This window comes from Pieris napi, chromosome 4 (assembly GCF_905475465.1).
Source record: "Pieris napi chromosome 4, ilPieNapi1.2, whole genome shotgun sequence".
Lineage (NCBI taxonomy): Eukaryota > Metazoa > Arthropoda > Insecta > Lepidoptera > Pieridae > Pieris > Pieris napi.
In genome coordinates this window covers 12,305,511-12,331,645 of record NC_062237.1, presented here as the reverse complement: position 1 = coordinate 12,331,645, position 26,135 = coordinate 12,305,511, and the positions used below count along the sequence as shown (strand labels likewise).

At 33.4% G+C, this 26,135-nt stretch overlaps 2 protein-coding genes across 4 annotated transcripts in view; both read right to left on the bottom strand.

The window, feature by feature from the left end:
* LOC125048552 overlaps positions 1-5,987 on the bottom strand; it is a 28,401-nt gene extending 22,414 nt beyond the window's left edge. For all 3 annotated transcript variants that reach the window (XM_047647266.1, XM_047647267.1, XM_047647268.1), the window contains exon 1: positions 5,829-5,987. The gene's annotated coding sequence lies outside the window, so the exon portion shown is untranslated. The remainder of the gene's footprint in view (positions 1-5,828) is intronic.
* Positions 5,988-10,743: 4,756 nt separating this feature from the next.
* LOC125048976 (SWI/SNF-related matrix-associated actin-dependent regulator of chromatin subfamily A containing DEAD/H box 1 homolog) lies at positions 10,744-24,713 on the bottom strand. The gene is made up of 15 exons (XM_047647963.1): positions 24,353-24,713; positions 23,340-23,533; positions 22,822-23,129; positions 22,070-22,238; positions 21,473-21,657; positions 20,449-20,642; positions 19,164-19,299; positions 18,146-18,281; positions 17,380-17,517; positions 16,754-16,996; positions 15,394-15,621; positions 14,114-14,325; positions 13,244-13,399; positions 12,524-12,654; positions 10,744-11,202 (listed from the first exon to the last, which is right to left on the bottom strand). The coding sequence occupies exons 1-15, from the start codon at positions 24,465-24,467 to the stop codon at positions 11,126-11,128; spliced, it is 2,622 nt and encodes an 873-aa protein (XP_047503919.1). The 5' UTR covers positions 24,468-24,713; the 3' UTR covers positions 10,744-11,125.
* Positions 24,714-26,135: the final 1,422 nt, after the last annotated feature.

Genomic DNA, 26,135 nt, shown 5'->3' with positions numbered 1-26,135 from the left:
CACCTTCAAGGTTGGCTTTATCGCAGTATTAATTTATTCCGTCTTAATGTTTGGATAATCCAGCAATGCCCAAGTTTTACACAATTTAAAATAAGAAATAGATAGCTTTGCCCGAAGAACCAGGCTTTCAACATTCTTGTGCATATAGCAACTACCAAACTGGACTGTAGAAAAATGTTTCTAAATATCTTCCTTAGAATAAGATTTTAAGGCGAGCGTTGTAAAACTTAGGGCGAACTATATCATGGAGTCCTCTCCTCTGTAAATGTAAATTACATTGCCCTATATTCGCATCATCCAGGCACGACCTGGAGCAACAAATGCTGATGACTGTAGACAAAGGCCTACAGAACATGTTAATAAAGCACAGACCGTTCCTAGAACGGTTCTGCAAAAAAAATATTTAATATATAAAGGCGGCAAACAAAACTGAAAGAGCGGGTCTCGCGAGGAATTGCGCCCCGGCTCGCCCATGAATATTATAAATAAAAATATTACCGATGTAGCCGGGTGCGTATTTCGCGAGATGCGTAACACACCATTCGAGAACTAGTGTATTGGAATTAATATAATATATCTTGTTTTTTGGAAAAAATTGAGAGATATAAAAAGTGCCTGGACACAATAGCAGGAGAGTAGAGTATTATTAATAATAAAAAATACCCTTACAAAATCACTGCAGACATTGGCCATAGCAGAGATATGTAATGCGAGTTGGAGTCGAAGTCAGGTCATTTACAGAATCACCCAACAGAATAGCAGAGGGTTTACGAGAGCTACAGTCTGATGGTTGGATGGATTTTGACGTATGGGAGTACTCATAGCTCACGCTAAGTGTCGTATCTGACACATATACATAAGAAGTACAATTTTGTTTTTAATTATAAAGTTGTTTTTTAATTATTAACTCAGTATTATTATTTTTATCTATTAATGTACTCAATTGACTTTTGTTTTCTGTTTCATATATTTTGTTAACCAATGTAATCTGTTTTAAATTTGTATATTGTGTAAGTGTTTTTTTTTTTTAAACATGGATTTGTATAGCTATAAGATTACTTATAAATAAAAAAATAAGTATTTTCGAAGGTTTTTCCAATTTCAGGGTTTCGGTAGCTGTTAATGATATTAACAATACTGACAATATATAAATATTATTATTCCAGTATTAAATTATGCAAAGTGCAAAGTACGCTGGTGAGAAAAAATACAATGACTCACAAACTTGTTTTGACCGCTAAGGAGATCGAAAGTTTTATTAATCCTATGTTTGTGCAAATATCAAGTTAACTTGCACAAGTTGAGCTAAAATTTATTTGACCAAGATTGCTTCAATGTCGCTAAAACATAATATAAATAATGTTCAGCATCGGAATATGGTAAATTGCAGTCATCGATTCATCATTCAATATACACGAATCTCTTATCGATATGACAGACCCCATTTAACCAGGCAACCCACTCCCTATTTGAGTTTTTTTGTAATAATGTTTAATGTTGAATACTGATATTATTTGCCAGAAATAATCTTCCAATTGAGAAATTTCGGCAGTAGGTACTTATTTCTTTATGTTGTAATCCAGCTAACATAAATTATCTATATATAACAAAAAATAATTAACTAAATAATCCTAATCCTTGAGATGAATTTGCTCCAGTTCAAACAATTTGTATGAGCCAAAACTTGGCGATTAAAAGAGTGGCGGAGAGTTTCTTGCCAGACGCCAGTTCTTCTTTCCCGCTCTACGCCCTTGACTTGCGAACTGGTAATAATTGTAAATTTAGAATCAATTTAAAATCTTTTCTATCGACGTGAATCAATTTAAAATCTTTTCTATCGACGTTTATAAGTGTACTTGTTTACCTATATGGATACAGTTATTTAGAGTTTTGAGTTTGATTTTGAAACCTTCTCTTAAAAATTTTTATTACACATACGACGATAAAATACTTTTTTATAATCCTGTACCTCAATGGAATTAAAATTAATCACCAGTACATTCCTTTATAAATATAATGTTAATAAGACCAATTATACAAGGGCGTTTTAACATTATGACTATGACATAGCTATCTATGTATGGGTGGCGCACGCGTCGACCTTTTTTGCTGCCCACAATACACCTCCACATAAGTCTACCAGCATATTTTGTACGGCTCCAAATAAATATTCCTTGCACTTTTATTGTGCACTAGCGGCCCGGGACATTTATTATTTAATTTTTTTTTTCTATATATGTTCTCTAATAATGTGGATTATTTTTCCGACCCAAATATCGGCCAATAGAATTGCACCATTCGACGTCACGTGGTACAACCTACATGGTATTATACTGATAATTTGTTGTGAAAATTTTCTCTGGTCGTTGCTTCAAGAAAAGTATTAAGTAGTTGTTTTATTCATTATGAAATTCTTATGTGTTAACTGTACATTTCGTCTCATGGTGCAATTCTATTGGCCGACATTTGGGTCGGAAAAATAATCCCCCGAATACCACACGAGCTTCAAAATTATCGGGCATTTCCCTCAAGGTTCCCTGCAAACAATTAATATAGTCGTCATGACGACTATAAGTCGTCGGAAATACCCGATAATTTTGAAGCTCTTGTGGTATTATAAGTGAACATTTTTTTGTTCTATCATGAATAGTTTTCGCAGCGCATGCGATGAAAGATATTTTTTACTAGGTAATAGCTAGGTATAAGCTATTTTGCACCACTTAACAGATAAAATAACTGTTTCTTTTTTATTATAAGTGGCGTTTGTGTTTTGAATAAGCTTATAAGCTAAACAATTATGAAACACGGAAGGATAAAGACACAAGAAAGAAGTGGTTATTTCATAACTTCTTCGTTCCTTGCATCTTTGTAGTTTACAAGGACGAAAGTTCTTAATTTGATTGTAACGATACAAGTTTTTTAATTGTTATAAAAACTAAGCGGTACCAGGGACTAGGTGTAACTGCTACGGAACGTTTTGACTTAGAAAATAAAAACTGTAAAACGAACTCTATATAGAACATAAATCATCAAGACATAGATAATACTCCATGAATTGGGCTTTGAATTGCTTCCGCATCCACTGTATTCTCCAGATCTTCCCCCAGTGACTTTCTTGTTCTCAGACCTCAAGCTCCTGCCTTGCGATTCTGTAACTCACTTTTCGAACTCACACAGCGGTTTTCGCAGAGGCATTCTGATAAACAATAAACTACAAGCTCGCTCCTTACTAGAATGCCAAATCATAAAATGTCTGCTTCACGACTGATTTAAGCGCGACCGCCGCTGTGAAAACCGCTGTGTGAGTTCTAAAAGTGAGTTACAGAATCGCAAGGCTGGACAGAAATTTTGCGCTGGTGAAGAGGTAATCACCGAAACTGAAGCCTATTTTGAGGCTAAAGACAAATCGTACTACAAAACTGTAACTGTATGACCGCTATAATCGTTGTATCGCTCTCGAAGTCAACTATATTGAATAATAATCAAATCAAATTCAATAAAAAAAAATACGTTTTTCTAAGTGAGCCTACGAACTTTTCAGGCCATCTATACGTAATATTCGATTATATTACTCCAAAAACAATTGGTTAAACAAATATTATGAAATCAGTTGGATCAATTACAGTAATTTTATATAACCTGCGATAATTCAGCCGGCCTGAGGGTGAATGACCTCGTTCAATGGAGGCTGTGCTAAGATAGCGAACTTTCTTCGTCATTGCTCACAGCAAGTAAATAAAGACGCTAAAATTATCTACGGATACATTCTATAAAAATTATTTTTGACAAAATCAGTAGCATATACTTTGTAAGCTTACTAAGACGAGGTAGGAAACATCATCAGATTTTTTATGGGACATGGGGTGAACGGGCAGGCAGGAATGAACTGATTAACGCCGCCCATGGTCACCTGCATCGCCAAGAGGCATACTGGTAAGATGCGGGTCTTTTAGAAATGGTACGCTCTTTTCTTAGACACTAATGTTTTTGGATTTAAAAATACAGCCTTAATCACACGCACAAGGCCCAAATACAACTATCTTGCTGCACAGATTCTTCATGTAATACACACGCCTTTATTTGAAGTCCGTCAATTTCTATCAACATTTTTTAGTGAAAGTCAGGCTTACGTAAACTTTGATATTTATAATATAACTAATCCTAGTGGATGGGAATTTTGAAGCGTTAATGAAAGTACATTTCAGAATTTCGCTTCTCACCTGTTAACTGTGACAACGCACGCGAGTTTAATTCGAAACTTAGCTTTCAATACAGCCAATAAAACATTTTTGGTCATGGAATTTACAAATCTGAAGGACGTTTATAACAAATGTATTAAAATGACAAAATTTCAAGTGTGAACAGAGAACTGAGCGTTTTGAAGCACTTTTGCCGCGCATAATTGTTTAAAAACAAAACGTATTGAAAACAAAAATTGTCACAAGGCTGTCAGTGCACTCACGACTGTGGAGTTCAACATCATATTATGTAAAATAAAGACAAAGTACCTACTATTCCTAAGGCACTGAGTTGATTCACTGTAACTTTATTAATAAAGTAATCACAGGTGAGTGTTGGTAATTCATTTATTTAGTACTACTAGAAGATCCGTCTAGCGATCCTGTACAGACGTCTTAAATACAAAAATTTCAAACTTAAAAAAACATACAAAAAGTATCTAATTGTAAATGATCTGAACCATTTTCGAATCCTATTGAACACTCATCGGTTCAACCGTTTTTTAGGAGTTGAATTACAAACACAAAAGATTTCTTTATCTAAAAAACAAATGACATTAAAAAACAAAAGACATCATATGCTTTTCAACTGTTTTTTTTTTGTACTATACATGTTTCTCATGTATCCATTATTCGTTTAAACCTTCCCTGAACTTCCACAAATATTTCAAGATCAAAATTAGCCAAATCGGTCCAGTCATTCTCGAGTTTTAGCGAGATAATTGCTATTCATATTAATAAATATAAATAAAGAGCCTCCACTTACCCGGTAATAAACAAACGCAACGCAACTTGCGACAATAATTCCGAAATAAGTCTATCGACAAATACACATAATTCAATGTAAACTGAAATATGAACCCCGACGGTTAATATCACTCACAGTAAAAGTATAACTAATGTGTACTACAATAGGTATTATGCGACCATTCAGAGCCTTGCCTTAATAGGATTAGAATAAAATAATAAAGTGTTTATTTAATATTACAACTATTCTTGTATAGCTAAGAATGTAAAACGAAGCCTGTTTTAAGATACCTTTAAATATATTTTTAAATTTCGTAATTAGACGAATAGGCAACAACCGATTTTGCTTTAAATATTTATGTCGTCATCACATAATACAACAATTTTATAAAATAGCTAGCTAACATCATGGAGTAATAGGACTGATATATAGTCATCAGAACTTAGAGTTTATCCGAATATGTAGAGAGCACTTAAAGATTAGTCTAAGACGCGCCATTTTTTAAATTTTAGGTTGCCTATTTTATCCTATTTTATGAAGATTTAATTGGTTAACATTCATTAGTGTACTGTGTAGTGAGGCGCGTCAAAAGAAGCGGTATTTAGGCCGAACGTCGGGCGGAAGCAAAAGAAAATCTATTTTGTATAAAGCAATTAGTGTAGAAACCGATTCTAGGCGTGGTAATGCACTGGTGCACTTTCATTTCATATCCGTGAAACTTTCATACAATTCGAAATTGACTAGTCTGAAAATTAGCCTCATGGTTGCAGCGACCGAAAATAACACTAAATAAAAATAGATTTTGTTAATTTTCTAAAGAATTAAAAAAAATATATACTTACCAGAATCTTACGCTTGCGTTTCAATGAACGTTATGATTTCGCGTTTTATTTCACTGAAATTTTTATAAATCGCGAATTGTATGTCGCTCGCGCAGATTCCGGTCGTATGGCGCCCGCCCGGGCGGATTGCCGACTGATGCGTCGCGCGCGCACCACTGTGTTGCCAGTTAATAATTTATAACTTCCTTAACACATTTTCATAGTAAAATATTTTTAGAGATAAAAGAATTTTATTAAAAGACGTAAATGCATTCATGACTGTCGAATAAATGTTCGAAATTTATAATAAACTTTGTTTCACCTTCGTAAGATCAAGCTGCTCACTGAATCAATTTTAATGACATTGACACGTAATCAACTTAAGTTATTTTATGTTTACATACTTTAGGTAATTTAATATAGAGTAATGATATGATTGATAAATAACTTACATGCTATGAATTTAATTAGAATAAATATTATTAAAATAATCACACTCCGTAGGAATTGAGGAAAAGGCTTAAGCTGGTCACACAGACACTCATTGTTCGCCCATACAAATCAGTATTCTCCGTCTCTACCTAACAAAAACGAATAGAAGGCAGAAGCAAAGCGACTATTCAAGCAATGACTAATATTTGCTCTACATCACGCTATGCAGCATTCTCCTAAGAAGTTGCAATAAAATTGGCATTTGCTTAACTTATTACCATCGACGCAGACAGCATGTATATGTACCAATGTTTACTGGTACATATACATTTTGTAAGTGCAGTAGTACCACTGTTGTGGTACAGTCAAGCTACTAAACTCAAAACAACTGTTCAGAGTATTTTACAAATGTTCTAGTATGCTGTGAAATTGTTGCCGCCCTTGCCTCTACAATTGTCATCTCCTGGATTATTAATTTTAGAATTCAACAATTTTGTTGCACGTAAAATAATTTTTGGGCTTGATTTTTGAGCACTAAATTATACCCATCCAGTTCGCAGCCTCCCACCAGTAGTAGAACTGACATGTATAGGTTGATAGGGGGAAGAGGGAAGCGGGAAATACACTTTCTGCAATTACCCTTTTTTACTCATACAAAGTGAAGCTACGGGCGCAGAGATCGATTACTGGTTGGGGTTTTGTTGCAGGTATCTGTAAAACATCAGAAAACCGACATGCCGATATCTTTTTGATTTCTATGAAGTAGCAAAAGGGTGCGTGTACTTATGTACGCGCCTAAGAAGTTCTATTTCTTTGGCTTTCTTTATTTTTTTAAAATATTAAATCATTCATTATAAATATTTAACGTTAATAAATGTATAATATTTAATATATTATTAAATTATTAATTTATATTAATAATAATAATTATTTATTATTTTATTATATTATTCATTCAATTTAATGACTAGGTATGTTTCATAACCTTTTAACTAATTAACAATAGGTCTTTGTGAAAAAGCATTGCTAAATTTCTTTGAAAAAATAAATAAAACTCCTTTATTTGTTTAAAAGGTACTACTACAAAGGTCATTATGGTCAATCAAAATTATTGGCATTGCTGCTAACTTCACGCATATTCTATTTCTTTTTACTTGTAGATTGTCTTATTCCCATCTCGCTCGCGCACGCTCGGCGCCCGACTGCTTTAAAAAGAATTCGTTAGTGGACAAGTTCATACTGATAATTTTGTGTAACGGTGCGCGCGCATCGTAAAATTTCACTCTCATCAATTTTTCATAACGCGCCTAAAGAAGTATAACTTCAAAAATCAGTTCCCGAATTTGCCACCAGCAGGCTTCAGCCTACTTAGCCTGCTGGTAAATCCGCCACTGCAACTGTCAAACTACTGTCAATTTATTAATAAATTGTGTATTAAAAATGTTATAATGAAGAGCCGCCAAAAAACTATGTACACGTTAATTCATTTAGATTATAAAATAAATGAAACTATTTAAAACCTTCTGCCGAGATTGGATACTTGGCATTGCCTTCTTGTCTAGACAATGAATTATGTTGGGATACATTAATTGTAGAGTTCTCTCAAAAAACTTAGATTTTTGGATTGTTGACATATAGTTCTGTAAAAGGTTCTAATCGGTGTTTTAGAAGACTTTTCCGTTAATTTGGTTTCAAGAGTTGTACGTAGATGTTTTGTATTTGCCGTATTTTAAAGGTTTAAGAAGGTTAGTTATAACATGACTTACGTAATATTATTTTATATTTTTGTTTAAATGTGTATTTCGTTTATGTATTGTGTGTTTGCATATATATATAAATAAATTAAATAAATCAGTGGCGCTACAAATTTATTAGGTCTCAGACTTTTGTATCTGTTTCATGATCATTTGTCAATCTAATAGGCAAGTTGATGATGAGCCTCCTGTGCCTGACTCACGCCGTCGACTTTTTGGTTACCTGACGATTTTTTCCTTTACCGTTCGAGCGAATGTTAAAATCTTTATTTATTTATACACAAAATTACACTACCCTTACAGTACCTAAACCAACACGATGATGTTGAAATTAAAAATAAAATATATATAGAACGCCTACTTCACAGCCGGGGATCGAACCTGCGACTTTAGGGATGAGAATCGCACGGTGAAGCCACTAGGCCAACACTCATATATTAAAATTAGCAGTGGGAATACTGTAAATCAAATATAAAATATATCATAATAGGTTTCATTTTTATTTTTGAATTTAGTGCACATATACAGTTTGCAATACATTTTCCGTAGCCAATGTTACAGGCAGCATCGCCTAACCAAATACATAATTGTTATTAAACGATAATAAGAAACAATCGGCTCAAGTGAATAGTACCTATATAAATTATAATATAAATAAATCAAATTACAGTTTCAGCTAGTGTAGAACTAGTATCTATACTAATATTTAAGAACGATTAGTATTTTTGTATGATCGTAACGATATATGACAAAAATTACTGTTTCAAAATTCTTTCTCAATTTGAACGCACTGAGTAAGTAACAAGGACTTTATTTATTCCAAAAAAAATAAAAATGTCCAGAAGTGCGAAGCAGGGTCAGCCTTGCGATTCTGTAACTCACTTTTCGAACTCACACAGCGGTTTTCGCATCGGCGGTCGCTCTCAAATCAGTCGTGAAGCAGTCATTTTATGATTTGGCATTCTGATAAACAATAAACTACATGCTCCCACCTTATCAGAATGCCAAATCATAAAATGACTGCTTCACGACTGATTTGAGAGCGACCGCCGATGCGAAAACCGCTGTGTGAGTTCGAAAAGTAAGTTACAGAATCACAAGGCAGGTCGCTAATATATGTAGTTGAGAGTTAAGACCCAAATAAAGACTGCATAATACACTGCTATACAATTATAAATCTTATATCTATAGAACTAAGGAACCTTATTAATTGAACTACTTATAAACTAAAATTAAATACAACTGAAAATGAGCCGAAAGCTTTGGCTTGCTTTGCTAATATTGCAAGATAAAATTACTTAGACAAAATCATTATTGAATTGACAATTCATATTAAAATGCAGGATAACTAAGTTTTTAGTTCAGCTTAAGCTTAGGTTTCCTAGAAAAGCGGTGCCGTTACCTAACGGCCGTAATGTAGCGTTGGGTGACGTCACCCATACGTTGTCTATAAATAACATCGGAGTAGGTTTCCTAGAGAACGTTGAGTGTCACCGTAACGTTAAATAGCGATGCTGTCATTGGCATGACGGCCGTCATAGCGGTGATAAACATTAGTTCAACGTTTTTCGCATGTAGCGGTGCCCATATTTAATACAATGAGTGGAAACGTGACTTGGACAAGCGAAAATGATTGTCTTATTATCAACCGTAAAATGACGGCCGTAAGTTAACGGCACCGCTAAGACTCCTGTGTTTCAAATACAAATTTTGACATAATATGACAATAGACATTCATTGAAAGGATATAATTACTAACATTTATATCAATCATAATTTGAAATAATCAATATTTTGAAAGTTGATATAATTAACCCAATGTAATCTTAATCGAGTAATAAATTTTAGTTTCTGTTTTTACATATATACTTAGAGATAATCAAATAAAACAGTCACGCTGATAGAAATTTAATATATGGTGAAGTTATCAAACTGTGCAGGATGAGCCAAGAAGTGAAATGAATGAAGTTGAAAGTACCGAGGCAAATGAAATATGCAAAAATCACTAAATATGAATCTACTCCCTGTATTTAATGTGTATGAGATATATATGTTATTTTTAATTGCTTAGTAGACTATTAATGGGCAAGGCACATTATTCGAAACAAATGTTTTTCGTGTTACCTAATTTTGTGAACTGCGTAATAGTTTTTTCAAGCTTTTTACAAGTTTTCTTCAATATCAGCTGTACTCCAAGTCGATTTATATTGTTACTTAAGTAATTTAGTAGATTTACATTTACTATAGATGCAATCGGAAGAAAAATGGTTTCTTAGGAGTTAGGTATTTTTTGGAGATCAGTTGCATCGTTATTTGGCATAAATTATTAATATACCAGTAGAGATAATTTAACGATCAACTCTGAGTACAGTTGTTAAACATTTTTATGCGCACAAACTTTATAATTAAGGCCAGTATTCAAAAACTTAACAAATCTTATCGTGTTTGCCAGAATTTATCTACATGAAGTATTATTACTGAAAACCAGATTATGACTTGAGACATGTTTCTGAATAAAAGCCTTGTTTGTTATAAAAATAGCCATTATTAACATGATAACTATAATGCAAGTAACCTTATATTAATCTCAACATCACAAAACCGTTCAACATCAGTTCAATCTTTGATCGGGGGCATAGACAACTTGTCATAAGGCCCTCTATATAAAATTGTATGGGTGACACCACATCCTTTTCCATACAACTGTCCAGCCCCCAGTCAGTAAGCTTAACTACAAGAAAACTAGAGAATTGTTAAAAAGCTGTTTATTATAACTTTACACTATACATTGATTTATCACTTGGTGGGAACTTCACTATAACCAGAGATAGAGTGCCATTCAAAAAAAACTATCCAAACAATGTTGTACAATTTATATTTCATATTCATTTTAGTTAAATATCATAAATCAAAATAGTCAAACTTTAATTTTGTAATATAATCTGTGACAGACATACATTGGGGCAGTTAAATAATAAATTCAACATTTCTATCTATAATCTTATTTTAATTAAACGCAAATCCGTCCCAGTTCATAAATTATTCACTACATAGTGAATAAGCGCTTTATCACTTTGCACTATTGTATATTTTTTATCACTTTGAGGTCACTTTAGCTTCGTTTATTAAACATCATTTGGTAGGTGATGTTATTCCTAAGGCAGCTGACAACAAACGAACGACGTTCTTTTGCTCCGTAGGTTCGTTTTCTGGAAAAAAAAAATACATTAATTTCAAATAAAATTCATTTTCTATTAATTTTGTCAATTAAACGTGGAAACCCTGGGCAAGTTGAAGACACAACTTCAACTTGCTACTAAAAGGGCTACTTTTTAGAAATCATGGAACATTACAATCTAGCCTAACTTAAGACTAATAAGTAATTTAAGTCAAACCTATGTTAGCTTTTAACATTTATTTAATTAAATTCTAAACATATTCTTAAGAATCTTGCTACAAGTGCGCATGTGCAATAGTTACTCAGTTAACTCGTTCTGTTGTTTACGAATTGACTCAAACAACTGCCCGAAGTGGGATGTTCGGGCCGGAGTAGGGAATAGATAATAAAGCTTAGGTTTCCTAGAAAAGCGGTGCCGTTAACTAACGGCCGTCATTTTACGGTTGTTTATAACAGCTGTCTTTACTTTTTAACATAATGCAAGAAAACAATCATATTCGCTCGCCCAAGTCACGTTTCCACTCATTGTATTAATCACCGCTACACGCGAAAAACGTTGAACTAATGTTTATCACTGATATGGGTGATGTCACCCAACGTTACATTACGGCCGTTGGATAACGGCACCGCTTTTCTAGGAAACCGAACCTAATTTCGTCAGAGACTGAGTTCTAATATAACATAATATATGCACTGAGATTAATCTATATATATAAAAATGAAACCCGTTTTCCGTTGTCATGACATAACATGAAAACGGCTTGACCGATTTGGCCAATTCTTTTTTTATAATATTCTTTGAAGTACGAGGATGGTTCTTACGGAGAGAAAAATTAAAAAAAATTGAGTGAAAAAGTCTAACAACACTTTTCTATATTCCCATACATAATATCATAAAGTTCAAGTGTTAATGGAGGGGTGTTCCGGAAAGGTAAATTTTTATTTTTTGACATAATGTATTTGTTGTCTTATCAACTTTCTTTTTTATATCTTAGCTAGACCGGTGTCCCGAATAGTAGAATAAGTATTTAAAAAAAATAAAGAATCGACTGTTAGGCGGTACGATGTTCGCCAGGCCAGCTAGTAATTAACTAAAAAAATTTTAAGTATGTGTACATATTTACTTACTTAAAACAACATTACAATTTGTTTAGGTTCTATAGTCACTAATAAGTAATCTGATATAGTTTTGTAAACCTTGTGAAAAAAGAGTTTTAGCCCATTTATACATTCTTAGTAATTGCCAGAATGGTAAGTATCTCAACAACTATCTGTTTAAAAAATCTTACATAATATATTATATGTCAATGCGGAAAAAAGGCACTTTTTTAAATTAAATTGAATAATCTCACCGTCAACTCCAGTGACATGTTTTTCTAGGGTCAGCTTCTCTTGTGCTACTTGGTAAATGCCTTCTTCGATGGTGCCAGCACTCAACAGTCTATAAATGTTCACGGGACGAGTTTGACCCATTCTATGACATCTGATGATTACAAAAAATTGTTTTAAGTATATAACACATATGTACGGAGATTTCTTCTGTATTATTTTTGAATGCTGATCACTAAGGGAGCGTTCAAGTATGACGTAACGAATTTGTGGGAGGGGGGGGGGTCCTTTTGTAAAACGTTACGATGCGGGGCGGGGATTTAATTACGTGTTATTGTTAAAGAAAATCGTTACGGCGCGTTACATGGGGGGGAGGGGGTTTTTTGTCAATAATCTCCAAAAATTGCGTGACGTAATACTTGAACGCTCCCTAACCCGGTACAATTTTTTTAAACGGAAATCGAACTTAGGACTTCACGGTCAAATTCAACCTGGACAGTTTTTTGGACATAAATAGGTCTGTATAATTGTAGCATTCTAAAGATGAATTAAAAGGCCGGCAACGCACTTCCTAGTCCTCTAACAATGAGTGTCTATGGGTGACGGTATCACTTCGGTTAGCCTTATTTTTAGATAAAAAAAATATGAAAGTTGTTAAAATTTGTTCAGTAGTTTTGCATACAGATACAAAAATACAATTCTTCACTATTTATAAAATTACTGTAGAAAGCATTAAACATTACCTATCTTCAGCCTGTTTATCATTATAAGGATTGAAGTCAATATCGTGAATGATGACTGTGTCAGCTGCCGTGAGGTTAATCCCCAATCCACCAGCCTTAGTCGATAGAAGGAACACGAAAATATCTTCGCTATTGTATTGGTCTATTAATTCTTGCCTGAAACATAGATAATGTAAATTTTTAGTACTAGCGGACCCGACAGACTCCTGCATGATTTGTAAAGCGACTAGGATATTAAACAAAGTATGAAAGTACCGACTGCAGCGCCATCTGCCGGGGTGATTTGTGAATCTAAACCATCCAGGGCGCCACCCAAACATACAACAAAATTCAATTTGGTTCAGCCGTTTAAGAGGAGTTCAGCCACATACACACGTACAGTAAAATTATATATATATAAAGATTAATTAATCAACTTTTTTGTATAAAGTTTCTCTTGCGCTTCCTCACAGATCTTTGTTTTAGCGATTACCTCGTTGCACTCATATAGTGCATTTTATATTTTATAAATTATTTTTGTCTGAGCAGTGTTGGCCTAATGGCTTCAGCGTCCGACTTTTATCTGAGATCGTAGGTTCGATCCCCGGCTTTGCACCAATTGACATTCTTTCTATGTGCTTAAAATTTGCTCGAACGGAGAAGGAAAACATCGTGAGGAAACCGAAATGTCTTAGACACAAAAATCAACGGCGTCTGTCAGGCACTGGAAGCTGATCACCTACTTGCCTATTAAAAAATGATCAAGAAACAGATTCAGAAATCAAATAAGTTTCAAGATCAAGTTTTATCAAAGTTGTTTCAGTATTTTCTCACCTACTGGTATCAAATATCCATGATAATATATAAGTATCGATGAATGTTGACCCTCACCTATCACTGACAGCAGTGCTGCCATCTAGCCGGATATACCGATATCTTCTCAGCTGCAAGTAAGGTTCCAAGATGTCCAGCATCATGGTAAACTGGCTGAATATCAGCACTCGGTGACCCTCCTCTTTCATTTTGGGAAGCATCTCGTCCAACTTCTTGAATTTTCCCGAGTCTTCTATTAAACTTGAGGGAACTGAGAAAGACTTGATACACTGTAATGAAACAAAATATTATGAAATAATTGAATTTATTAAAAAAAATATTATTAATAATTTAGAATCAAATAACTAAATTAGGCTATTTTCATCATCTAAAACGAAAAAGTATACAAAAAATTTTTAATAACTCATTGAAATTCACTAACATCTCCATTGGTATAAAAGACAAAAATATTTTTTTTTTGAAAAAAAAAAAAATATAATGGGACTTTTGAATTTATTTAGAAACGATTGCCAATGTACATAATTAACCAATTACAATACGGCGATCAGACGTTTCACAGTCTAGACATAGTTAACGAATAACTAGAATTATTTTTTAATTAAGCCCAAGTTTAACGAATAACTAGAATTATTTTTTAATCAAGCCCAAGTTTAACGAATAACTAGAATTATTTTTTAATTAAGCCCAAGTTTAACGAATAACTAGAATTATTTTTTAATTAAGCCCAAGTTTAACGAATAACTAGAATTATTTTTTAATTAAGCCCAAGTTTGACGAATAACTAGAATTATTTTTTAATTAAGCCCAAGTTTAACGAATAACTAGAATTATTTTTTAATTAAGCCCAAGTTTGACGAATAACTAGAATGTAAGCTACACTTCATATTTCCAATTAAGCCCTCCGAGAACTGACCATCCAAGCGAGCTTTATTCAAATAAATTTATTAAATAGCTTTACAATATTACCACCTACTCGGTCGGTATGCTGTTTTTTTTTTTAATTTTGCCCTTCCCTTAGTTTCAGATACAACCACCGAGCGCTGATTTTCTTATTTAGTGATTATGTTGACAATAATTATTTACTTTTTTACACACATACATTATCTATGCTTGAAAACGAAGTGCATTTTCGAGGATTCCTACAAATTATTTTTTGAGAGCTTTGCTTACTTTTGCTGACAAGAGGAAGGGGGGAATAAATTGCAGTAAATCTGCTTACTAGAACGGCCCCTAACCGTCAATTTCAGAAAAGAAACCTAAACCTTGGTAACAAGCAAAATACTACAAATAACATTCCAAGCGATTAAAAATAAAAATAGTATGAAAGGTATACATACAGGAAATTGCAACGTCAGCAGATGTATCTGAAAGTCAGACAGGCAGAGCAAGTCTTCATAAGCGTACTGCTCGTTCTTCTCCTTATACCCCGGATCCCTGGCCAGTCGGGCTGCTATTTGCCGGACTTGGGAGTCAAGGTAATGGTATCTGAGGAGAAGTGGGTGGTTCGCCAGTTTCCGCATATCCATCATCATTGACATGCCGCTCTGTTCTGTTGTTGCGTGAACCTGGAAATTAAAAAAAAACGTGTCACCAGGTGTTTTATTAGAAAATCTGACTCAGTATCAGAAAAAGAAGATTTTTCAGCTTGTCTTTAATATGTGCTATTACAGTGTAAACTCTATATAACAACACTCTAGGAACTGTTGTCGTTAAATGGGAAAAAGAAAAATCTGTATTAGAAAAAGAAATAGTTTAATTGTCGTTATTAAGGAGTGTAATGCTATATAAACTGTATTATTGTATGGAAGACAAGCTAAACCAACCAGAGCCGAGTGATTTCAATGCGTTAGATGCTTTGTCGTTAAGGGACATCGAGGGATTACACTGTATTTAAATTGGATGGTGAGTTTAGATATAAAGTATGTACTAAATTTCTTTAATTCAAATCATGAAAATATTGTTTTCAATTTCAAAAATCAACTTTAACTTAAATGACGTAATTGTTCGTATCAAATGTCACTTGAATACGAATTGCATAGAAAAGTGGCATATCATATAATTTCGTTTACCTTAAACAAATTTAAAAAAATAGAATCTATGATGTAATATGGCACGTAGTCAAAATAGGGTAGAAAAATTTCTGGGTCTATTTCATTATAATTTTTAAAATCAGCCTTTTTACCTGGGGCAATTTTGGAGCAAAATCCTCATGCTGGACATAGATTTTCATGAAATTTTGTGTGTTTAAGAAGATTCGAGAACGGCTTATATTTACAATAAAAATTTAAATATAACTTTTTATTTATGTATACGGGAGTATAAAGCAAATAAATAAATTGACAAATAAGGGTTTAGGAGCACCGACTAAAGACATTTTTCTCTCTCAATCTCAATTTCTCTCTCAATTAATTAGTCACACTTTTAAAGAAAAAACTTTTTAAACGGATTAAAGTTAAATTTACAACTATTTAACACAATTTTAAATTTATCCGATGTTTCGCGTGCTTCACAGCGTGCGTGGTCACGGTGACTGAAGACAAAAGGTGTTGAATGTCAAAAAGTATCACAGCTGTAGAAAAAGTTGCATTATCTGTATTTATTGGTATCGACTAGAAGATGGAGGGTTTCGGCAAAAATGGTTCACGGTGTCCTCTATTTTCGCGGATAGATAAAGACAATACTATTAGTCATACTTACCATTCCATCTTTAGAAGAAGAAAACGCAGCTATAAGGTTCTTGTATAGCCTTTGCTGCCTATCAGACATGGCACAGGGCACCATGTGATTAGTTTTCTTCGGCAGATCTTGAAGGACATCTGCCTTCAACCGACGAAGGACAAAAGGTTTCATAATACGCTTAGCTTGAGTTATCTGGCTTTGTTCAAACGGTGGTACGTCATCTTCCTTCTTTTCAGTCGCTTTTTTAGTTGCTTTTGCTTTCTGTAATATGAAAAAAAGTAGTTAAATACCTAATACCTGTATATAAAGGGAGCGTTCAAGTATTACGTAACATATTTGGGGGGGGGGTCCTTTTGTAAAACGTTACGATAAGGGGGGGGATTGAATTACTCGTTATTGTTAATATTATTTTCGACTTTCCAGTACTTTACACCACATAATGGTAACATTTAGGTATAAAGAGTCACTAGGTCACGAATCGTTTTACTAGACTTGGGTACAGAAAAACTTTACGACGCGTTACATGGGGGGGGGGGGCAATAATCTCTAAAAATTGCGTAACGTAATACTTGAACGTTTAATTCAAACCTTACTTTATTAGAATCAGTTAAAAACAATAACAGATCACTCTATGTTGTACTTACAGAATTCTTCTGAAAGAGATTCTTCAAGTCATCAGTCTTTCCGGAGAACATATGAGGCATCACAAAGCATAACAGCGACATTAATTCTATCAAATTATTCTGGAGTGGTGTACCGGTTAGGAGCAGTCTGTGTTTTGACTGAAAAAAGAAAATAAACTGTAACCATACTTGCCTTAAAATAGATATTGGATTAGTCGAGTCGTTTAATGGAAACATCATTGCTGCTACCTCTTTTCATTTTACACACGTGGAAATTGTATGAAAGTTTAATCCGGCTTTGTTTAACCAATTTTATATATTTCTAGACTAATATTATAGAGGAAATATATGTTGAGACTGAAGAAAATAGTACACAACTGTGGTCTACTACTTAATAGAGACTGTAAGTAGCGTTATTCTACACTTTCAGCGTGCGACTCATCCCGCAGGTCGTAAGGTCGATCCCCGGCTGTGCATCAATGGACTTTCTTTCTATGTGCGCATTTAACATTTGCTCGAACGGTGAAGGAAAACATCGTGTGGAAACCGACATGTCTTAGACCCAAAAAGTCAACGGCGTGTGTCAGGCACAGGAGGCTGATCACCTCGTTATCTATTGGATTGCAAAATCATCATGAAACAGATGCCCAGAAAAATCTGAGGCCCAGACCTGAAAAGTTATAGCGCAACTGACTATTACTAAAACTAAAATCTCACGCAATTTCAAAATAATATTTTTACTTATAATCTATAAACAATTTTTTTTGTATATATCTATAAAAATTACCTTAATCTTCAGCAGGTTGTCATACCGTTGCGTCGCCATATTCTTGAGCATATGCGCCTCGTCATATATCACATAGTGCATGGGTGTTATGCGAAACATCTTCCGTTCCTCTGGACAACTGCTTACCATTGTGTATCTGAAACATATGATTTCACATCACTACATAGTATAAAACAAAGTCCCTTTCTCTGTCCCTATGTATGCTTAAATCTATAAAACTACGCAACGGATTTTGATGCGGTTTTTTTAAATAGAGTGATTGAAGAGGAAGGTTTATATGTATAATAACATCCATTAAATCGTGGAGAAATACTGTTATTTTTGGGGTTTCTAATGTGATGTCGTAAATAATTACATTTTTTCCTCTTACATTGCGAACCCTACGAGATTTATCAAAATAATTGTTGTACACATTGAAAAGGTCTACAGAAAACTCCGCGATGGTATATGTCTATCTCTTATGGATATCCCACAATACAATTGTTTTGTCATTTACCTTTTACGACAAACAATAGCTAATTTTCGAAGCGATTTTAACAAATACAGCATTAATCCTTATCCAATTAAATACCTCAAATACATTGTTGATATAATATAGATCTACATGGCCGTTTTGCTGTATGATTTAAATGAATATTTTTTCTTGAAATTACGAATTTTTAAAACCAATAATCAATATTAAAAAAACAATTTCTGTAAGTCCTATTGTCACTAATAAATAATCTGATATGGACTTTAAATTTAAAATCTTGTCAAATGGCCCATTTTTAGTTAATTTTCTTTATTTTTTTTCCTTTCCTTTCCTTTTTTTTAGTAAACAGTGTTGGCCTAGTGACTTTAGCGTGCGACTCTCATCCCTGAGGTCGTAGGTTTGATCTCCGTGCACCAATGGACTTTCTTTCTATGCATTGCCTTGCCAATTAGATTAAATGATCATGAAACAGACAGAAATCTGAGGCCCAGACCTAAAAAAGTTGTAGCGCCATTGATTTTTTTCGTTCATTAATTTTGTACTTACGTCGTAAGAACCACATCGTATTGGTCGAGTCGTTTGGCGTACTCAATACGAAGCAAGCGACGTTCTTCAGGTGGGCCATAGTACCTGCTCACACGGAACGATGGAACCCAACGGGCGAGCTCAGTGCTCCAGTTGTCTGAATATTAGAAACCATTAAATAAATATTTTTAGTTGACTAAGGGAGCGTTCAAGTATTACGTAACGAATTTGGGGGGGGTCCCTTTTTAAAAACGTTACGATGCGAGCGGGAATTGAATTACGCGTTATTGTTAATATTACTTTCGACTTTCCAGTACTTTACACCACATAATGGTAACTTTTATGTATAAAGAGTCATTAGGTGGTCGCGAAACCTTTTACTATACTTGGGTACAGAAAAACGTTACGGTGCGTTACATGGGGGGGGGTGTCAATAATCTCCAAAAATTGCGTGACGTAATACTTGAACGCTCCTGAAACTAAGGTACACGTAACTAACACGTTCTCTTGGTAACACAAAACCAATAAAGAGAAATGATAAATATGTATTGTAAAAATTTGAAGATCTTATATATGTACTAGCAGTCGCCAGATCAAGATCGTAGAACTTGCAAGAAACTCTACACAACTCTGTTTAATAAGTTTTCAGAGAAATTCAACGACTGTTACTGCAACCATTACGCCCTACCTCACTTGAAATATTGAAAAATGTTATTAAAAAATGTCAAACGCTTCAACTGTCAAAATATGTGGTACCATGAAATTACAATATAGTGAAGATAACACAAATGCTTATGCTATCTTGAATTGTGTATAGTATAGTGGCTAATTGAAATGATTAATAATATCACCACATACTGGAATTTGAGCTCAACCAGTCACCCCAAGTAGCACCCGTCCACGAGCTCAATGCATGGTCAGCCATAGTTTCGAACATAATGCAGAAAGATGGACAACATATCTAATATATAAAATTCTCGTGCCACTCCTCCGAAACGGCTTGACCGATTCTTATGAAATTTTTTATGCATATTCAGTAAGTCTGAGAATCGGACAACATCATCTTTTGATTCCCCTTAATGTTAAGGGCGGTCCGATAAATTTTTATTTTTTAGACAATTTTATTTTTATTTTTTTTAACTCTTAATTGTCACCCCTCTACGATCAACCCCTATTTTTAATTTTAGTATATAGTTACTTTTATTTAACTAAAAAATGTTTCCTAGAAATAATATACATGGCAAAACGAAGTTTGCCGGGCATTATATATGTGAACGAGTACACATATATAAATAATCTAACTCACCTAAAGTAGATGCAGGCACTACAATCAAATGTGTCCCCTTAGCTTGTCCTGTTTCTTTAAGATGTGCGAGGAAGGATATCACTTGTACTGTCTTCCCTAGACCCATCTCATCGGCTAAGATACCAGAGACACCCTGCTTATGCAACACAGCGAGCCAATTCAAACCCACTAATTGATATGGGGCTAGTTTTAAACTGAAAATTTAAAATCGATTGTGAGGAAGTTGCGTGGTTCTGGTTAGCGCTGCGCCTTCTTTAGTTCTCATTTCATTTTCACAAGTGTATATCCTTTCTATAACATATTTTCATAAGTATCTGATCGTCCTCATTTTAAGTTTTAACATGTGTGATGTTTGAGAGCAAAAATAAAATAAATTTGTATGTAATACGTATTTTCTTATTTGGTGATTACGTTAACAATTATTTACTTTTTTACATATTACCTTTCTTTTTCAAGCATGTGGCTTGAAAAAGAAATGCATTTTCAAAGATTCCTACAAAAAATTAATACATAAATAATAGTATTATGTACTATTATTTTTGAAAGCTTTGCTTTCTTTTGATGACAAGCGAGGGGGGGATAAATTGCAGTAAATCTGCTTACTTAATACTTGAACGGACCTTGTGACATTAAACAAAAATAATTTTCATCACAAATTAAATAATTGAATTAATTATAATTCAAAACACTACACAAAGATTATGTACTTGTTGAGTGATAATAATTTTTTAAATGAACAAGACATAATAAGCTCTCAACGTATCTACTTATAGTCGCAAAGACTGATTGTATGATTAATATAAAAAAAAAAAAATGAATAAGACAATGAAAATGTTTTCTTTATGAATTTTATGGGACAATTATTTCCTCAAAGGAAATTTGAAATTTGATTTTTTAGGCTAGGAATAAAGATTTTTATACACAAAATTTCAAAGCATTAAAGAAATACTAGATTCCCATGGTATTGAAAATAGAAGCTACAGAACAATTGGCCTCATAAAAAAGTCAACAGAAATTTATTTACCTAGAATCTAAAATTCCAGGTTGTGTTAGTCTTCCCGCTCCAGCGGCAACGGCAGCCTCCAACTGTTGGGCTAAACCCACACATTTCTTCATCAAACGTTGTATATTATTCCTAGTGCAGAGCAACTCTTGGGTTGAATTTAATAGATCTGTACTCAGCATTTTATTGTCATTAAATTTTTGGACCTAAAATGTGTATATTCAAATTAATTTTAACATTTCAAAATCTAAAAATTAAATAGTATAATAATTGTCTGAACTACCTTACACTTAAGTTAATATAACATGTGTTATTATTCATTCATATATTATATCAAAATTAGTTAATTTGGATACAATTTTAACACATTAAAATTTGTCTAAAACATGTTCATATTATATCATTATTTTATATCAATAAAGACATGTAAGTTTTGGCGTCAGTTTTCTGAATCTGTAAGATGACATTTATTTTTTTTGTTTTTCTGTGCCTAATACTTTTAAGTGTTAAATCGGTGCGGACTTGTTCAAACGCACAACTTAGTGTTGAGAAGCACACACTCAAGCCTCTAGGCCAAAACTTCTACTCAATAAAGACTAGGCCAATATTCAATCTTACCATATCTAACCATCCCCTGAAGGGCCTCTGAGCAATAATGGCCTCAGCTTTCTTTTGTGAGCAACCGCTAAGCAGTGACAGTTCATTGAAACTGCTGGTGTTAAGGAATTCAAAAACTTTCCGTTTGTCTCCAATCAGATCATCTGTTACTTCATTATCCGAATCGTCACTGAAAAATAATTTGTAATATTTAGTGGATTTTAATTTCAATGGACATGAAGAATGAGAATGTTATACAACTATTTTTGAATTACATATAAAATTTTAATGGGTCTAATAGAATTTAGAATTTGAACAACTGCCTTAGAAGCAACCTCACTAAAATGTCTAATCTGGAGGTACAGATTTGGGGTGAGACTCATATACAATACTTCTGACATGTCAAAATCCAATATGTTTCTGTCATACTGTATTAAGTGTTAAGTCTTGTTACGGAATCTAACTGATGGTTAGATTCTATTGGAGTATAAGCTCATGTTCATAACACTATTTAAATACAAGTTCTTATCAGCAAATGTATCTTGTTTTAATAATTAATTAAAAAACCTTAAAGAAGTTTTATTTAAATTTACTACAATTACAATTACTACAATTGGTTTTTCTTACATAACAATAAAACTAATGTGAAACAACCAAGTGTGTGACAAAACCAAAATATTTATTTTAATGTTTTTTTAAATCTACATCACTTATGTAATTAAAAATAACCTTGGAAGTGGCTACTTTCACTTATGAATCAACAAATTACTCACCTATCATAGACTTTATCGTCTTTGCCTTTCCTAACACCGTAGTCATCATCCTCACTACCACTACTACCTCGTCGGACCCCACCGACTTTAGGCATGACTTTTTTCCTCACAATAGCAGTTTGCCCCTGACTGTTTGTTACCCTTATTATTGTGGTCCCATTAACCCTGGATACACCAGAAAAGCCTGGCCTTGAGCCAAAGAAACTGGATGTGGCAGGTTTATCATCACTCTCAGGATCATGTTTTAGTAGCTCATCACGAGTTTTCTCTTCATTCCAGCCATGTTTAACTAATGTATTTTTAACAAACTAAAAAAATTACATGATTATTTAAAGTATAACATAGCAAATCTACATGTTCTCAAATAAATTATCAAGTAAGACTGTATTTTGTACATCATGATTTAAAAAATAATTAACCTTATAAAACTCATATTATATAAAAAAATTATTGTATGACAAAACCTATACTATATATAGATAACCTATGAAAAAATAAGGTAGCATTTTATATCTTACCAATGGTGATATATCTGGAAACATTTCAACCATATTTCTAAATCTTCGTTCTTTTATTGCTGTAGTTAGTTCCACTATAGCCGGTCTTTTTGCTGGGGAGCCTGCATCATCAGAATCTGAATCTGGTATCCTTATTCTCTTATATACAATTGGGCCATTTGACGTAGTTGGAGCTGGCATTCTTATCTGAGACTCTGTTAAAATAAATAATTAATCCATAGAATTTTATTGCTGTTATAAATGATTGTGATACTATTATGTTGTAACCTGCACAATATATTTTATTACCCTAAATGTGGTGAACCTGGTCAAAGGTCCTACAAAAACTTTAATAAAGAATAATAGCATTTATTATAGGTAATAGGATATTTAACAAAGGAATATATATTTTTGTACTAAATTATTATGTATGCTCTTAAGTTGATATTGAAATAATTTATCAGCAAGATATATTAAATATATATAATATCAAATTGTTTATATAAATCAATTTAAGGATGTACTTCTAATTTATAGCAAACCACATACATATGTATTACTTTTTTATTTTTATTTACAAAAGTTAATGTTTACCTTCAAAGTATGTAACACTTCATCAGCTGTTACCTTTAGTTATATGCATAGTATGTGCAGTTATGCAACACATGTTATGCCAAGATAGAACTTGAATGAATTTTAAGAGAAAAATAAATTGTTTGTTTCAAGATCTCAAGCTCAAGTATTTTTTATGCCATTTTATGTCATGTACTTAGGCAGAGCAATTTAAGCACTTTACGACATATAGATGTAAAACAAACATAAAGCCACATAAAAATTAACAAGCTAACACATAAAATTTCCAAAAAGAGGCTGGTTTGGAATAATTTTAGAAACTCTAAAATCTAAAAAACATAACGTGGATTGCCGTGGTAGGTATGTTTCTATGTAAGAACATGGTGCTACAAAAGTGTAAGTCTACACGTGTTGTATAAAATTACGGCTCTAATAACTGTGACCTTTATTTTTTTACTTACGAGAACCTGACGGTCTTATAACTGTGATTGTTCCACTAGAGCCAGGTGTAGGTTTTCGTTGAAATCTATATTGTCGCAAATAACTTAACACACTAGGGCTAGTACTCTCCGACATCGTGCCAAATGTGCACGTCCCTGTATAGATATAATTTTCTGTGATAAAAAAAATCTTATTAAAAATAACGCGATATAAATTTGGAAAAAAGTTTCACACCACACCATTCAAATGCGGAAACAACACTGCGGCCATTTTTATCCGCGAGAATGACTCTATACAGCGAGACTAGCCAATCTCATTGAATGAAAATTGACATTTACTTTTTTAAACCAACCAACAATGAATAATATTTTTCGTAGTAATTTTGTGCCGTTCTAGCCAATAACAACTATTGATAAATTAAAAATCTTTCGTATGAATTATCATACAACAAAGTATGAATTTAAAATTTTAATAAATTGTGGGAAAACTGATAACGATTCCAATTGTAAATACTAGTTGCTATAAAGGCCGATTTACATTATCTTAGTGTTTAGGAGAGTGCTTTAGGATAGTACTTTAGTTGAAACATGTAAACGCTACTTGCTTTAGTAAACGCTACGCTAAAGAACTTGCCTTTCAAGTTGTACTAAAGCACTCTCCTAAACACTAAGATAATGTAAATCGGCCTTAATAAATACACTCTTTTCTCAGGATTTTTTTTTTGACTCAGATCTTTCTCTTAGGTCGGTAACTCATATCCGAGTGTTTACCGGTTTCTGTCCAGTATCTCTCTTATTGCGGTGTAAAGTTTTGAGGACGATCAATCTTTCACTCGATCATTCCATATTATTGGAATGGTCGTACGATCTTTTGCCTTTTCTGTCGAGTTTTCAACAATTTTAAGTTTCTCTGAGTATATTTATTAATTTTGGTACAGTTTTTGAATCCAAATTAAATATAATTAATAAATAGAAGGAGATTCGTAGTTATATATATATTTAAAGGCATTCTATATACATACATAAACAAATACCCTTTCTCGCCTGTTTTAAAGAACAGTATAGTGATAAAGAGAATTAAACTGCTGCTAGTTTAGCCTTAGTAAATATTTCCGATTGCGATTTCGCAGAAAGAATAACCAAGTTTGTTCTGTACATTGGTCCCTAAGTAAGACGTACGAGCTCTCCTTATTTTCCAGCGGAAGAATTAAGAAGAATTTATGACCCCATGTGCGACGACGGTGTTTGGCGTATTCCCTATAATGAAGAACTTTATAACATTCTTGACGGCGCCAACATCGCCAAATTCATAGAATTTCACAGGCTCAAGTGGGACATGTGCACCAAATGGCGAACGAAAGAACTCCAGGGTCCTCCGTAAATACATAGTCGAAATAACTAACATCACCATCACCGTCATACACGAATTCAAGTCCAACCAGTCACCACAATTAGCACCCTTTCACGAGTATGACGCTATTTTTACTGAACCTGGTGGCAAGAGAAAACCCGGTTGATAGACATTATGTCAAAGACCTTGAAACAATAAGTGTTCAAAATAGTTTACCATGTCGATATATACTTGAAGAGCCTAAGGCCCACATGGGGCTGTTTAGCCATTGATGAAGATGATGACAGAGAATTATGTACTCTGTAGTAATAATACATTTGGTTTTGTCAGAAGCTTCAAGCTAAACTATGGCCTCATTGGAGTATTTTATTCTATATTATAATGACAAACTGTCCGTTGATCTAAAAGTCATTGGTCAATGGTCACATAGATTCTCTATCTGTCAATCTGTCT

Bases quoted from the DNA above. Each gene is read 5' to 3' on its own strand.
- LOC125048976 (XM_047647963.1), bottom strand. From the start codon at position 24,467: ATGTCGGAGAGTACTAGCCCTAGTGTGTTAAGTTATTTGCGACAATAT. The intron at 23,534-24,352 runs GTAAGTAAAAAA...TTATTTTAACAG, and splicing joins TATAAGACCGTCAGGTTCTC to AGTCTCAGATAAGAATGCCA. The intron at 18,282-19,163 runs GTAAGTACAAAA...CATATGTTTCAG, and splicing joins TACGATGTGGTTCTTACGAC to ATACACAATGGTAAGCAGTT.